General features: G+C 50.4%; 1 protein-coding gene across 1 annotated transcript; it reads left to right on the forward strand.

The window, feature by feature from the left end:
* Positions 1 to 3737: 3737 nt before the first annotated feature.
* Positions 3738 to 13213, forward strand: ASB16 (ankyrin repeat and SOCS box containing 16). The gene is made up of 5 exons (XM_029210717.1): positions 3738 to 4116; positions 6133 to 6400; positions 9897 to 10389; positions 11130 to 11243; positions 11763 to 13213. The coding sequence occupies exons 1-5, from the start codon at positions 3816 to 3818 to the stop codon at positions 11946 to 11948; spliced, it is 1362 nt and encodes a 453-aa protein (XP_029066550.1). The 5' UTR covers positions 3738 to 3815; the 3' UTR covers positions 11949 to 13213.
* The last annotated feature ends 3453 nt before the right edge of the window (positions 13214 to 16666 follow it).

A 16666-nucleotide genomic window follows, 5' to 3' on the forward strand; every position in this document is an offset into this window, starting at 1 on the left:
GATGTTACAGGGAGTTCTCATATACCCCACACCCAGTCTCCCGTATTGCTGCCATCTTACGTTAGTATGGTAGATTTGTTGCAACTAAAGAACCAGTATTGATACATTATTATTCACTGAATTCCATACTTTATTCACATTACTCAGTTTTCCCCTGATGTCCTTTTTCTCTTCCAGGATCTCACGTTACATTTAGCCATCGTGTCCCTTGGCTGTGGTAGTTTCTCCAACTCTCCTTGTTTCTTAATGACCTTGACAGCTTCGAGGAGCGCAGGTCCAGCATGTTGTCGGATGTCCCTCTATGGGAATTTGTCTGGTGTGCCTTCATGATTAGACGGGGGTTATGTGTTTTGGGGGAGGAAGACCTCAGAGGTAAGGTGCTTGTCTCATCACATCATATCAAGGGTTGGTGTTGACCTTGATCACCTGGCTGAAGTAGGGTTTGTCAGATTGGCCAGATTTCTCCACTGTCAAGTTACTCTTTTTCTCCCTTTACGCACGATACCCTTTGGAAGGAATTCACTCTGCTGCCCACACTTAAGGAATGAGGAGTTATGTTCTGCCTTCTTAAGGGCAGAATATCTACATGGATTATTTGGAATTCTTCTGCATGGGAGATTGGTCTGTTTTCCCTTATCTTTTGTTCAACCACCCATTTATATCAGTATGGACTCATGGATATTTATTTTATACTTTGGGTTAGAGTCCACTACTACTTTATTTATTTTGTTGCCAAGCAACTCTTCACCACTGTAGCTTCTCTGTACCGCTTTTCAGGCAAGAATTGGACGAGGGTCATGGGTGGGGTGTAAAAGGTCTAATTATACCAAGTTGCCAACCAACCTTGTTTTCCTTTCTGGAATGAAGGGAGGAAAGGAAGATTCTCTCAACACGTGGTTGAGGGGGTGTGGGTTAAAGACCCCAATTTGACAGCCAGCCTCACCTGCCTCTGCCTCAGCCTTCACCAGGCAGCTGTGAGTCAGGACCTCCAATGGGCTTGGTACGGCTCTGCGAGAAGGTGTTAGTCTCCCTTTTTCCAAAGAAAAGCTGATCCCACGGATCCCAGTCTCAAAGCTGAAGTGAACAAGTGCTTTAAGAACTCCATGTTCAGCTGGCTCCTGGTGGCAGTGGGGCTCTGTTCTAGAAGGCTTTTGTGGCCCAAGCCCAGGAACAAGAAGGGGCTAATTCACCAGCACCCCTTTCACACTCTCACTGGGTCTTCCTACCTGAGCACACCACGCACTTCTTTCTCTTCCCCGTGCTGCTAACTCCCCAGCTCCACCTCTGTAGCTTAGATCTGGGCCGGAGCCGCCCATCCATGCCGGGTGGTCTTCCTGCACCTAAATCAGCCATGCCCCTGGCCCGCGGTGCCCACCCGCACTCAGCCCCCTTGAGCTCTGGTCTCTACTGCTCACGATCCTGACAGATGCCCTGGTTTCTTGTGTGCTTCATTCCCCCCCACAGGCTCTGAGCTCCCAGAAGGCAGGCTGGGTATCCAGTTGCCTGGCACTGTTATACCAGTAAAACTGGGCTCCCTGTGGGTTCACGTGTGGGTTGAAGTAAAGGCCTCAGGAAGTTAAGGCTAAGGATGGGGGACTGAACGTATGGTACCTCTGAGGACTGATCTGTAGTCAGAGCACCTTCAGGCCTGTGACAAGAGGCTGCAGAGAGGCTGGGGAGGTCAGAACAGCCTCAGGCCCCACTGACCATGACTACCGTGAGCCTCGGGAGAAGGCCCCTCTTGGCCCCATCGCATTTTGCCAGCTCCCAACCCTGGGAGTCCAGCTCCGGATGCTCAGCTGGGCTGTTGGCAGGGCAGTTAAAATATCGAACGGGCGCCATTCTCTGAGGATCTCCAAGCCCTCGCTGGGCATGATCTCATTCCTCCTCTGGGATCCCCCACCCTGGAATACCACGAAGAGGCTGGGGCCAGAGTGGGTGAACAGCAGGGTAAGGGCAGAGCTGGAAACAGCCCAGGCTGCTGCCACCCACTTGGGCAGGCAGATGAGTGTCTGCTCCGGCGGAGAACGGGGTCCCTCGGTCAACGCGCTACACGTGAGAGGCCGGCCCACGACAAGCCAAGGGCTCCTCAGCACCACGACAAGATCTACTGTGCGCCAGGCCCTGCTGGGTACCAGAACCCCAACTGAATCCGTTCAGGTCCTGCTCTGGAGCCCGTATCCAGCGCAGCAGGCTGTGGTCCACGGTACCTGGGGACAGGGGCTTGACAAAGCACACGGAAGGTCCTCCAGGAGCACGGATTGGGGCGTGGCTGGAACCGCAGGGGTGGGCGACCTGAGCAGGTGTCTCCCACCGCAGGTGACCTTTGAGGTGGACTTTGAGGGATGAGTCAGGAGGGAATTCCAAGCAGAGGGAACGGCAGGGAAAGGTGAGGATCCGTGAGGGGACAGCTGCCTGATGTGAGGCCAAACCAGGGCATGGGGCTTAGTGGGAAAGGGCAGGGCTTGGAAGTCAGCAGACGTTTTCAAGCTAGGAAATGAACTGTTTAGATAGATCCTTCCCTTTGGGCAGTGGAGCAGAGGGGTTGTGGCCAGAGGAGGGAACACCAGGTAGGAGGCAGGGCTGGTCCGGGTTAAAGGCCTTGAGATGGTAACTGAAAATGGGAGAATGGGAGCTGGAAAGGGGCAGCCATGGCCTGCAGCCAGGGCGGGATGGGGACAGGCGGACCCTGAGGGGCCAAGGGGCTGCCCCACCACCCACTGGCTGAGGAGAGCTTCTGGGGCCAGGGCTGACCTCCCTCCTGCCCTCCCCTTCACTGCTCGGCGGCCAGCACCTAGTGCTGTTTCACGGCCTCATTCTTCCCCCTAGAGGCTCGTGGAAGCACAGCCACTTTGAGTGGGTTTGTGGCTTGAAGGTCTCCTTGGTCCCCAGAGTTGGGAGGTCAAGCCCTTGGTCCTCCTCAGGCAGGCATGCAAGCCCTTTTAGGAGCTGCGGGGGGAAAAAAAAAAAAACCCTAACTGAGACGCATTAAAGGCAGTGTTAGGGACCATTCTGTCCTGCTTGGAAGGTGGGGAGAGGCTCTCTCACCAAAGTGCACCATCTACAGAGTCAGACCCACTGTGGTCCTAGTCTGGCTCCCCCGTCACGAGCTGTGACCTTGAGCAAGTGGTTTCACCTTGCTAAGCCTTAAGTTCCTCTTCAGTAAAACAGAAATAAGACCACCCACCTCAGAGGCGTTCAAACTGTGATAGTCAGCCCGATCATATAATTTATTGTCAAAATCAAGCTTGCTGTTTACCCGGGCAAGCCAGAAAATATGTATGGTCACCTGAGTGAAGATGGATATAAAAGTGATTTCAGTACTGTTAAGCCCTGTGCATGTATGTGCAGATGCCAAGAAGAGGTGTTCAAACTCTGACTTCACCTGCCCTTATTTCCTGGGCAGGGGTCTGCCCTCCAGCCAACATCAGAGAGACCCTGTCCCGTCCATTTCCCTGGTTGACTGTTTCACTCACCTCGGACCCTGCCAACCCAAGATGCTCACTCCAGAGAAGTGGGAGGTGTGGACCTGGAGCTCAGCTGAGGGCCGGCTCCCCAGCTGGAGGGTATCTGCAGGGGCAGGGGCTGTCCCTAGCCGCGGGCTGGGGGTTGACCCAACACTTTCTCTGCACCAAGATCATGACTGTGCAAACTGTGTTTACCAGAACAGCAAAGGGCCTATTTATAGCCTCAGCTGCTCCTTTCTCTGGGTCACGGGTTGGGGGCAGGGTGGCTCCTCAGAGCAAGGGTGGCAGTCGGGCCGAGGGAACCTGCTCTGCCCAGCTGCCGCTGCCCAGACCCCTGGATCCCTCCCCATGGCAGGGGAGACCTTCCCCTTCACCTCCTCCACCCTGCGCTCTCTCCGCCTGAAGCGGGAGTGGCTGGAATGGGAGGACCGGCGGCGGGCTGCAGCCCAGCAGTACCAGAGTCAAAGGTGCCCCGCGAGTTCCCGGGCCCAACTCACTAGGCCGCGCCGCTCCTGCCGGGACCCAGCTGTGCACAATGCCCTGTTCTCCGGTGACCTGCAACAGATCCAAGCCCTGTTCCAAGATGAAGGCGCTGCCAACATGATTGTGGAGACAGTGAGCAACCAGCTGGCCTGGTCAGCTGAACAGGGTAGGGAGCACCCGGTGGGGGCAGAAGAGGAGGGAGAGGGAGGAGGGGGGGGGGGGGAGCCTGGGCCCCATCGCCCCCCTCCAGACCATAGACTAGACCATCCCTTCCCACTGCCGATTCCAGCTCCCTCCTAAACAGAGATGAGGCATACTTAGTGATTTGTATGTCTTTTCAGATTTCAAGTTATAGTAACATGTTATATGACTTACACAGGAACACAGTTGTATTCGAATGCAATCGTTTCTCTGGATGTATCTCCACGCGTGAATATTTTTTCTTTCATAGAATGAAATTATACTCCAGATGCTATTTATAGCCTGTTTTTTTTCATGTAACATCTTTCTATGTCAATAACCATAAGTCCACATAATTTTTTTTTTTTTTTGGCCATGCCGTGCAGCTTGCGGGATCTTAGTTCCCCAACCAGGGATTGAACCTGGGCCCTCGGTACTGGACGCTCAGGGTCCTAACCACTGAACTGCCAGGGAATTCCCCACGTAATAATTTAAATAGGTGCATAAATTCTATTGTATGGGTGTGCCATGATTTATATAACTAGCCCCCAAATAGATTGGTTAAATTAGGCTTCTTTTTTGTTTTATTTATTTATTGCTAAAAATATTTATTTATTATTTATCTATTTCGGCTGCACCTGGTCTTAGTTGTGGCACGCAGACTTCTTAGCTGAGGCATCCGAACTCTTAGTTGCGGCATGCGTGCAGGATCTAGTTCCCCAACGAGGGATCGAACCCAGGCCCCCTGCATTGGGAGCATGGAGTCTTACCCCCTGGACCACCAGGGAAGTCCCTAGGTTTCCTTTTTAAAAAAAACTATTTTAAATAACAGTATGACCAACATTTTTGTGTACTTGTTCGATGATCTTCCTTAGGATCTATTCTGACCAGAAGGTTTGTCCGTGTAAACCAAATGATTGCCCTGTTCTTAGCAGGAGAAAAGAAACCACCCCCGCAAAAAAAAAAGATTGACAGGAGATTGCCTCACACCCCACCCATGGATATGGGGGTTCAAAATCCTTGGAGAGCTTATGCTCTCACGGTCACCACCAGGCCAAATTCCTTCAACTGTTAGAGATGTGACCCCACCCAGGGCACCCTGGTCTCCTCTTCCAGCATGTCCACCATCTCCATCTCCCAAATGGAACTTGGCCTTAATTTCAATCCTAATAAAAAACAAAACATGCTTTACCCAAGATTTAGGAAACCCAGGGATTTACTTCGCTACAATGCAAACAACTGACAGCAGGATATTAGCCATCTGTGTCTTTCGAACAAGACCTTGGCGATTTCTACAATTCGGATTCAACACCAGTCCCGTGATCGACCCCTCTTCCCACTCTTCTTTTCTCTACCTCCATCTCTTATCCTCCCTCTCCGCCCTTCCCCCCATTTCCATGCCACCCTCCCCACCCCAGGAGCATCCTAGGACTTCTTCAGCTCTGCTCTGGCCACTCCCTGAGTCAGTTCCAGGCCCTCCTGTGTGTAACTCCCTCCCCTCCCCAACACCAGAGCGCCCAAGTTAAAAGAGCCAAGGACTCCACCAGCAGCTCAAAGACCCAGAGGTTTCCCTAACAGGATTCACCCTCCTTAGCTGCCCTTGTGGTTTTAAAGAGCAATTAAGGGAATTCCCTGGCAGTCCAGTGGCTAGGACTCGGTGCTCTCACTGCCGGGGCCAGCGTTCGTTCCCTGGTCGAGGAACTAAGATCCCACAAGCCTCTCAGTGTGGCCAAAAAAAGAAGAGAAAAAAAGAGCAATTAAATGTTTTTCCTATGACCCACGTGTTACGTTTTGTTATAGACTGACAAACTGTTCTAAAAGGCTGTTCCAATTTACACTCTCAGCTGGGGGCTTGAGCAAGCCCCTCTCCACAGGTACAGACAGCACAGGGTTTGTGCTCAGCCAGGCGTACAGAGGGCAGGGCAGCGTCAGTTGTACATGACAGCCTGCCCTGCCTGCCAGCCTCATACCCACTCCCCTTAACACTGCCTGCTCCCCCCAGGGTTCTGGGTGCTGACCCCCAAAGCCAAGCATACGACACCCCTCACCATCGCTGCTGCCCGAGGCCACACCGACTGCGCCCGCTACCTGATCCGGCGGGGAGCTGAGTTGGACGCCCGGGTTGGGGGCCGGGCTGCCTTGCACGAGGCCTGTGCCCGGGCCCAGTCCGACTGTGTGCATTTGCTGCTGACCTTCGGCGCCAAGGTCAATGTGTTGTCTGAGGAAGGCACGACACCCTTGCACCTCTGCACAATCCCTGAGTCCTTACAGTAGGTGCCCAGGGGCTGAGACGGTTTCGGGAGGGGGTGTGTGGGTATGTGTGTGTGTCTCCAGCTCACATGCCAGAAACACATGTCCTCACAACATCATGGGAGACAGGTCTCATTCTTTTTTTTTTTCTTTGAATTTTATTTTAGTTATTTTTTTATACAGCAGGTTCCTATTAGTTATCTATTTTATATGTATTAGTGTATACATGTCAATCCCAATCTCCCAATTCATACCACCACCACCACCCCCCTCCCAGCCACTTTCCCCCCTTGGTGTCCGTACGTTTGTTCTCTACATCTGTGTCTCTATTTCTGCCCTGCAGACCAGTTCATCTGTACCATTTTTCCAGGTTCCACATATATGCGTTAATATACGATATTTGTTCTTCTCTTTCTGACTTACTTCACTCTGTATGACAGTCTCTAGATGCATCCACGTCTCTACAAATGACCCAATTTCGTTCCTTTTCATGGCTGAGTAATATTCCATTGTATATATGTACCACATCTTTATCCATTCGTCTGTTGATGGGCATTTAGGTTGCTTCCATGACCTGGCTATTGTACATAGAGCTGCAATGAACGTTGGGGTGCATGTGTCTTTTTTTTTTTTTTTTTTTTGCGGTACGCGGGCCTCTCACTGCTGTGGCCTCTCAAGTTGCGGAGCACAGGCTCCGGACACGCAGGCTCAGCGGCCATGGCTCACGGGCCTAGCCGCTCTGCGGCACGTGGGATCCTCCCGGACTGGGGCACGAACCCGCGTCCCCTGCATCGGCAGGCGGACTCTCAGCCACTGCGCCACCAGGGAAGCCCCATCTTTTTGAATTATGGTTTTCTTAGAGTATATGCCCAGTAGTGGGATTGCTGGGTCACATGGTTATTCTATTTTCAGTTAGTTGAGGAACCTCCATACTGTTCTCCATAGTGGCTGTATCAATTTACATTCCCACTAACAGTGCAAGAGGGTTCCCTTTTCTCCACACCCTCTCCAGCATTTGTTGTTTGTACATTTTCTGATGATGCCCATTCTAACTGGTGTGAGGTGATACCTCATTGTAGTTTTGATTTGCATTTCTCTAATAATTCGTGTTGCTGAGCAGGTTTTCATGTGCTTCTTGGCCATCTGTATGTCTTCTCTGGAGAAATGTTTATTTAGGTCTTCTGCCTATTTTTGGATTGGGTTGTTTGTTTTTTTAATATTGAGCTGCATGAGCTGTTTTTATATTTTGGAGATTAATCCTTTGTGCATTGATTTGTTTGCAAATATTTTCTCCCATTCTGAGGGTTGTCTTTTTGTCTTGTAGCTTCCTTTGCTTTGCAAAAGCTTCTAAGTTTCATTAGGTCCCATTTGTTTATTTTTGTTTTTATTTCCATTACTCTAGGAGGTGGATTAAAAAAGACCTTGCTGTGATTTATGTCAGAGTGTTCTTCCTGTGTTTTCCTCTAAGAGTTTTATAGGGTCCAGTCTTACATTTAGGTCTCTAATCCATTTTGAGTTTATTTTTGTGTATGGTGTTAGGGAGTGTTCTAATTTCATTCTTTTACATGTAGCTGTCCAGTTTTCCCAGCACCACTTATTGAAGAGACTGTCTTTTCTCCATTATATATCCTTGCCTTCTTTGTCATAGATTAGTTGACCATAGGTACATGGGTTTATCTCTGGGCTTTCTATCCTGAGACAGGTCTCATTCTATGGTGAAAAAACTGAGACTCAGAAAGGTTTAGTGATTTGTCCAAGGTCACATCAGCTAAGCCCAGTAGGCAGAAGCCCTGTTGCTTTTTGGAAAAACCCTGTCCCAACTGCAGTCTCCTATTCCCTGGGAACCCTCTGCAGCCACATTCCTAGCTATTTTGAGGTTAGGCATCAGGAAAGATCTAGCCCAGTGTTTCCCAATCTTAGTGTGAAGAACGCTTCCTCTTCCCACCTTTTTAAGGTCAACAGTTTCTTGGCCACACCCTACATGAAGGTATTTGCACTTTGACAAGTCAGGTCCACTGACAAGGCTGGCGGGGGCGAGGAATCAAGGGCTCCTGAAAGGCATTCCACAGCCCACGTGCTGGAATCTACCCATGTAGATCTAGATCAGTGATGGACCCAGTCCTTTCTTGAGGTCTTATGGGCATGTGGTGCACCTTCCAGCACACTTGATCCTTTGAAGTGAACTGAGAATGGTTTCACTTACTGGAACCCTACTGAGCGAGCTTCTTGGAGTTATTTAAATTTAGTATATAGAAACAGAAATGAGTCTATGATTAGAAGTCACCGAGGTAATAAATTAAGTAGTTTGTGGCTGGCTGGCTGCTACTCAGAGCTTGGCCACTGAGCAAAGTGCCTACCGGACATGCGCACTGAAGGGAGCTGGAATGCTGGCCATTTGGGGGAAGGATACTTTTTCATCAGGGTTTCGATGGGGTCGATGGATCTGCTCCTGAGTTTCCAGTGGCTACCGTTCTGGCTTTTTAAATTACTGTTAGTTTAGTGCCATCATTAATTTAGTTTGCAGCATGTTTGGTTTACCCCGAGGTGGTTAATGATGCATATTTGCCTCAACAGTGTTCTGACCTATGAAACACCTGTGAAACACGTGCTCCCTAAAATCTGGTTTTTGTTGTTTGGTTTTGTTTGTTTTCTCCAGGGGAAAGTGAAGTAAGCGGGACCCAAGTGCCTTCCTTTGCTGGAGTGGGTGTGGCTGGCTGAGAAAGGTGGTCTTCACGTTTGGAGACAGGAAGAAAATACTAATTACTTTTTTTTTTTTTTTTACTAATTAGGACTTCTATTTCTGTTTTCTTTGGGGGTCATACTCCTTAATTTTCTATGCTTCACAGTGTACGCATTAGTGGGTTTTCAAAACTTTTTGTGCTTTCAAAATGTTAGGAGAAGGGCTTCCCTGGTGGCGCAGTGGTTGGGAGTCCGCCTGGTGATGCGGGGGACGCAGGTTCGCGCCCCGGTCCGGGGGGATCCCACATGCCGCGGAGCGGCTGGGCCCGTGGGCCATGGCCGCAGGGCCTGCGCGTCCGGAGCCTATGCTCCGCGGCGGGAGGGGCCACGGCAGTGAGAGGCCCGCGTACCGCAAAAATAAATAAATAAATAAAATAAAATAAAATAGGGCTAATAAAAAAAAAAACGTTAGGAGAGCACTGACAAGTGATTCAGAAGAAGGCCTTGGGGTCCCCATCTGATGGGGGAGTCAGGTTAGACTCTGGGAGGGACGGTCTGAGGCAGTATTAATTCCTCCGCAGTCACTAACTTGCTGTATGTCCTGGGCTGCACCACAACTTTTCTGGGCTGAAAACTGAAACGCTCCCAGTGACTTGGATGGGCCTTCCAGCTCTGCTCTCTGTCATGGGGTTTCTGTGAGTCTGGCGGTGGGCGCCAGGCTCGCTTGAGCCAAGAGAGGTGGGAAGAAGGGGTCAGGGATGACAGCAGGCTGAGGGGGTCCCAGGCCAGGCCTGGTCCCTCAGGATTTGCCTCAAGGGCCTTGTACCCCGCCTCCAGGTGCGCCAAGCAGCTGCTGGAGGCGGGAGCAACCGTGAACTTGGCGGTGCAGGACAGCGAGGTGACGCCCCTGCACGTGGCGGCGGCACGAGGCCTGGAGCAGCACGTGGCTCTCTACCTGGAGCACGGCGCCGACGTGAACCTGCGCACCAGCCAGGGCGAGACGGCCCTGAACGCCGCGTGCGCGGGGGCCGAGGGCCCGGGCAGCAGTCGGCAGCACCAGGCCGCCGTGCGCCGGCTCCTGGAAGCCGGGTCAGATGCCCGGGCGGCAGGCCGCAAACGCCACACGCCGCTGCACAATGCCTGTGCCAACGGCTGCGGGGGCCTGGCTGAGCTGCTGCTGCACCACGGGGCCTGCGCTGCAGTTCCCAATGGGGCGGGCGAAACGCCCATGGACTGCGCGCTGCAGGCCGTCCAGGACGCCCCCAACTGGGAGCCCGAGATCCTCTTTGCTGCCCTGCTGGACTACGGGGCCCAGCCTGCACGCCCTGAGGTGCGCAGGGAGGGCCTGTGAAAGAAGACTCCTGACGGGCGGGGGATGCCTGGAGCTGGAATTGCCCAGCCTCCAGGGAGAGAGGCTAAGAGACAGAGAGCCCGCTCTCTGGGCCAGAGATCTGTCCCCCTCTTGGGAAGGACCAGTGAGGGCTATGGGAGAGGGTGTCTAAGGGAGAAAAACAGCCCCCAAGGAAACTGGCTGGGGCCAGGAGGTTGGAGCACACTTGAAGGTAGGGTAAACTGAGGCTAGAAAAGGATGAGGAGGGACTCAGATCTTGGCCTCTCAAATTTGGATGTGAGACTTCCCTGGGAGTCCAGTGGTTAAGCCGCTGCGCTTCCACTGCAGGGGTCACGGATTCGATTCCTGGTCGGGGAACTAAGATCCTGCATGGCACGTGGGCAGGCAAAAAAAGAACAGATTTGGATGTGAGTGGGGCTTTGGCCCAGACTGGTTGGTAGAGGCATGGTACCCCTGAGACCCTCTTTTGTTTTCTAGTCTGAGACTCCCTTTTTTTTTTTTTTGTGGTACGCGGGCCTCTCACTGTTGTGGCCTCTCCCGTTGTGGAGCACAGGCTCTGGATACGCAGGCTCAGCGGCCATGGCTCACGAGCCCAGCCTCTCCGCGGCATGTGGGATCTTCCTGGACCGGGGCACGAACCTGTGTCCCCTGCATTGGCAGGCGGACTCTCAACCACTTGCACCACCAGGAAAGCCCTGAGACTCTCTTTTGATTTCTAGATGCTGAGACACTGTGCCAACTTCCCTCGAGCCCTGGAAGTCCTGCTTAATGCCTACCCTTGTGTTCCATCCTGTGATACCTGGGTTGAGGCAGTGCTTCCAGAGCTGTGGCAGGTAAGTCCGCCCCATGAGCACAGCTCCTTCCTGGGCTCTGGGGGAGATGGAGAGGAAGGATGAGCCCCAGGCCCGTCCCTCCAGGGTGGGCTTCCTGGAGGCAGGAGCAAGAGGGACCCTGGGTGGGAGGAGGATGGGCAGAGTGAAACCTCTGGGTTCCAGGGTACCCCTGCCCCCGGAAGCTCAGGACAACCTTCAACTGCACACAACTCTCTAGCCTTTCTCTTACCTGCATCAGTATAGACATTTATCAGGCATCTCTGACTGAGTGGGCACTGTGCCAGTATCTTTGGAGTGGGGGTAGGTGCAGACATGGCTGAGACCCTGCTCTGCAGTGTGGTCCCAGCTCCCATGACCCCTGCAGGGCCTTTGCTTCTGAATCTGAGTCCTTCAAGATGAGCCAAACGCCCAGGTGGGTGCAGGTTGCAAAATCCCAGGGCCCCACCACTAGGTCACCCCCAGATGGAAGGGCAAAGTCAGGGCGTTGGGCCATCTGACCCTGTTCCACTCCCCATCTAGGAGCACGAAGCCTTCTACAGCTCGGCCCTGTGCATGGTGAATCAGCCGAGGCGGCTACAGCACCTGGCCCGGCTGGCCATACGTGCTCAGCTGGGTAGCCGCTGCCGACAGGCTGCCGCCCGCCTCCCCCTGCCCCCGCTGCTCAGGGACTACCTGCTGCTGCGTGTGGAGGGGTGTATCCAGTGAGCCCGGGGCCCAGCTGCTCCCAGAGCTTGTCCTGCCCCCTCCGTCAGTTGTCCCCTGCAACCCTGGAGGACCAGTCCCTGGCTTCTTATCCACACTCTGCATGTCCGCTGGGGCCAGCTCATCCCTCTACTGGCTTCTTGAGCCACCCGCTGACCTCCAGCTCGACCTGAACTTCAGCTCCTCTCTCCCATGGGAAGGTCTGCAGCCTCAGCCTTTGTCCGCATCTTCCTCCTTCGCCTAAGTGGATGATGGCCCCTCCATCCAGGCAGGCCCCAAGCCAGGAGGAAGTGATCCTTGTTGTCCCGAGACCTGCTACCCATGTACCTGTTCAGACTCCTAAAGAGTGACAGGCTCTGCCTCTAGCAGTACTGCCAATGCCCGTCCTGCTTTTGTCACTTCAAGGGAGGACTTCACTGACTGGACTTGAAACCCATGCCGTGCAAGGATGTTGGGACGATCTTTGGGAATCAGAACTCTGATGATGCCCTTCAGTGGCTCCACACCACCTTCAGGCTAAAATAAAAACTTAACAAGGCAGACAAACCTTCTAGCCCCTGCCTCCGCCAAGCTCCCTGGCCTCGTGATCCGCCTTCTCCCTTCTAAGATGCCTGTAACTCAGCCTTAGCAAACTACTTACCGGTTGCTGGATATGACTTGCTCCCCTTTGCTTCCAGGCATCTGCATGCTGTTCCCTTTGCTTGGTCTACCCTTCCCACATTTTTTTGCCCTGGTTGAAGCTGATTTGATCCCCAAGACTTGGCCTAATAGCCCTCTTTCTGCAGAGCCTTCTGGGTGGTTGCACTGGGTGGTTTTCCTCACCCCTCAGTGATGCACAGTATCTTAAACTGTGGTCACCACACTCATGGTCTTTGAGGGTCTGTGACAGGAGGACCAGCCACCAGCTTTCCCTTCTTTCCCTCTCACTTCCTCCTCTGGTCCCAGAGTCAAAAGTACCACCATTCATCTTTAAGAGGAAGCTTTTTACGCCAAGCCAGTTTTCGTTTTTTTTTGTTTTGTTTTGTTTTTGTTTTTGTTTTGCGGTACACGGGCCTCTCACTGTCGTGGCCTCTCCCGTTGCGGAGCACAGGCTCCGGACGCGCAGGCTCAGCGGCCATGGCTCACGGGCCCAGCCGCTCCGCGGCATGTGGGATCTTCCCGGACCGGGACACGAACTCGTGTCCCCTGCCTCGGCAGGCGGACTCTCAACCGCTGCGCCACCAGGGAAGCCCAAAGCCAGTTTTTATGAATGCAAATAAATGATTTGTGCACAGAACAAAAGTGTGACTGTTAGGTTGAAATGTGGCTGAGAGACCTATCGCTCCATGTTTATTCCTCCTCTTTGTACTCTTCTGTGGTTCCCAGGTTTTCTGCACTGAGCAGTTGTCACTCTTGTGATAGGAGAAAGAGTATAAGAACAACACAGGAACTCTCCCAGACCCTGAGCTTGTAGTACCCCCTGGAGGAGGTGGCTGTTCTCCTGTCCCTTTGCTGAGGTGAGGGACCCTGGGCTCTCCACTGTAATTACCACTTGGAGTCACATGGCAGAGATGTATCAGGAGTCCTGGGTCGGCCTCCTGCAGTTGTTGCCCAGCCTCCCCTCCTCCGTGGAAAGTTGTATCTGCGGGTATTTCCTTTCACCAACATGAAGACAGTCTTTTACCTCGTTATGCAGAGCAGCACCATCTCCTTTCTAGGTGAAATTTTTGCTTTAATTTCACAGATCCAAAAAGCCCGAGAGAAGAGAGGGAAATCCTCTCTAGTCCTGGGGCCACGCCAGGAGCCTCACTCTCAGGGGAGGATGTCGAGCTGTCTCCCCTTTTACAGCAGGCAGACCCTAGCGAGCATGGCCTTTTCTGTTATATTTACAATGACAAATACCTGCTTAAAGAAAACCCAAAAGATGCATGTGATTATGTATATGATTTGGGGGTAAGAGAAGATTTTCCAGGATAAAAGCATAAAAGAAAAGACTCATCGGTCTGGATACAGAAAAAATTTAAATTTAGTTATAAAAGCACCGAATCAAAAACACAAGTAAAAGGCAAAATATTGAAAAAGTAACTGCCACTAAAAGATTTCATTTCCTTGATTTGTAAGGGCAGGAATGACATCTGTTTTATTCACCATTGCTGACTTGGTGCTTGTACAATGCCTTGCAGAGAGTGGACACTCAAATATCTGTCAAGGCAGTGAATGGTCATGCTCAACCTCACCAGTAATTAGGGAAATGCAAATTAAAACAACAGTAAGATATAATTCTCCTACTAGATTGAGGGACTTTTTGGTGGCTTGCAGGATCTTAGTTCCCTGACCAGGGACTGAACCCGGGCCACTGCAGTGAAAGCACCAAGTCCTAACCACTGGACTGCCAGGGAATTCCCAGGGGACATTTTAAAGATTGATAATATGCAGTGCCTGTGAAGATATGGAGACATAAGTTCTTGCTTATCCTGTGGGTCAGAAAGGAAATTGCCTCTTCAGTGGGCAAGAGCAGTGCCCTTAAATTGCTCCCCAGTTATACAAAAGGCTGGTACACACAGGAATATTCATCCCAGCCTTGCTAGCAACAACTCAACATGTGGGAAATGGTAAACAAATCCACACTATGGAATACAATTCAGTCCTTACAAAGGGTAGTACCCACAGCAGGAGAAAACTGGGGAGGGATTCCAAGTGACCAGCATACGTACTGCCTTGGAAAGATTACCAAGACTGTTACCAAGGTTGGAATACAACATGTACAGCAAACAAAACCAAGCCCCATGATTAGAGATGAATAGAAAAAGGCCTGGAAGGCAGGTTCCCAAATATTTCCCTCTGGGGAGGGGAGAGGGACTGTGCCAGTGGGGCTTTTTATGGTCTGCATTTGAATTTTTTACAAAGGGGTGTCCCCATGGATCCTTGTGAAATTAAAAAAAAAAAATTGAAGGGAAGAAAAGGCATAAGACCTAAACTATTAATTTACAAGGTGGTTGACGGAACATGACAGATGTGCAAAAACTCACTAGTAATCCAATGAATGCAAATTAAAGGAACAGACACCTTTTTGCCTAGCAAATAGGCAAACACGAAACAAGTAGCATCTAGCGGTTAGGGAAGGAGCACTTTTTGATTTTTTACAGGACGGATTTACTATAAACATTTAGTTAAGGCACCATCCAGGATTTACAGATACATTCACCGTTCTATAGCCATCATAATTGCGCATAAAGGTATAAAAATACCCAAGTTCAATAGTTTAGGAAAAATAAACAGATAGGGAGCTAAGATCCCTTAAAATCCTCTGTTAATTTTAGATTATTATTATATGTGAGAGACCAGCTTTGGGCAGTGATAGAGTCCCAACTGCAGGCTTCTTTCTTTCCTCTCTTTTCCTCTCATAATTCCTCCACCTTCAAAAACCTAACCCTGAAAGTCCCTCTTTCAAAACACCCTTAACTCAACTGCATCCTGTCCTTTGCTGTACACACTCACAAAACGCATCCTTGTCAGACTCAACCTCCACTTTTCCCACCCCTTCATCCCAGCTGCTGAGCATTCCAAGGATATTCCAAGCATATCCGCATCCCCAGCCAATTCTTCCTTCTTCCCTTCTATCCATTTTCCTCACCGCCATGGCTATCTTAAGACTTCACCTCTGGTGAGCTAACTAAACTTAAAAGCTTTTGCACAGAAAAGGAAACCATTGACAAAACGAAAAGACAAGCTACTGAATGGGAGAAAATATTTGCAAATGATTACGACCGATAAGGAGTTAATACCCAAAATATATAAACAGCTCATACAACTCAACATCAAAAAAAAAGAAAAAGAAACAGCCTGATTAAAAAATGGGCAGGAGACCTGAATAGACATTTTTCCAAAGAAGACATAGAGATGGCCAACAGGCACAGGAAAAGATGCTCAACATCATTAATAATCAGAGAAATGTGAATCAAAACTACAGTGAGGTATCACCTCACACCTGTCAGAATGGCCATCATCAAAAAGATCAAAATAATAAATGTTGCTGAGGGTGTGGAGAAAAGGGAACCCTTGTGCACTGTTGGTGGGAATGTAAATTGGTGCTGCCGCTGTGGGAAACAGTATGGAGGGTCCTCAAAATTAAATATAGAACTGCCACATGATCCAGCAATTACACTCCTGGGTATATATCCAAAGAAAATGAAAACACTAATTCAAGAGGATACATGCACCCCAGTGTTCATAGCAATATTATTTACAATAGCCGAGATACGGAAGCAACCTGTGTCCATCAATAGATGAATGGATAAAGAAAATGTGATATATATATATATATATATATATATATAGTATTCGATTGTGTATACATACATTCAATCGTATATATACACAATTGAATATTCAGTTGTACAGATATATATTCAATTGTACATGTGTACAATTGAATACTATTCAGCTGTAAAAAAGGATGAAATTTTGTCATTTGCAGTAACATGGATGGACTTGGAGGGTATTATGCTTAGTGAAATAAGTCAGACAGAAAAAGACAAATACTGTACGATATCATTTATATGTGGAATCTAAAAAATAAAACAAACTAGTGAATATAGCAAAAAAGAAACAGACTCACAGATATAGAGAACAAACTAGTGGTTACCAGTGGGAAGAGGGGAGGGGGAGGGGGGGAGATAGGGGCAGGGGATTAAGACGTACAAACTTCTGGGTATAAAATAAAAAAGCTACAAGTATACATT

Source organism: Monodon monoceros, unplaced genomic scaffold (genome assembly GCF_005190385.1).
Source record: "Monodon monoceros isolate NGI ecotype Baffin Bay Population unplaced genomic scaffold, NGI_Narwhal_1 Super_Scaffold_9, whole genome shotgun sequence".
NCBI lineage: Eukaryota > Metazoa > Chordata > Mammalia > Artiodactyla > Monodontidae > Monodon > Monodon monoceros.

Excerpts from the sequence above, each read along its gene's own strand:
- ASB16 (XM_029210717.1), top strand. The coding sequence starts at position 3,816 with ATGGCAGGGGAGACCTTCCCCTTCACCTCCTCCACCCTGCGCTCTCTC. Across the intron at positions 4,117-6,132 it reads GGCCTGGTCAGCTGAACAGG|GGTTCTGGGTGCTGACCCCC; the intron begins GTAGGGAGCACC and ends TGCTCCCCCCAG. Across the intron at positions 11,244-11,762 it reads TGCTTCCAGAGCTGTGGCAG|GAGCACGAAGCCTTCTACAG; the intron begins GTAAGTCCGCCC and ends CTCCCCATCTAG.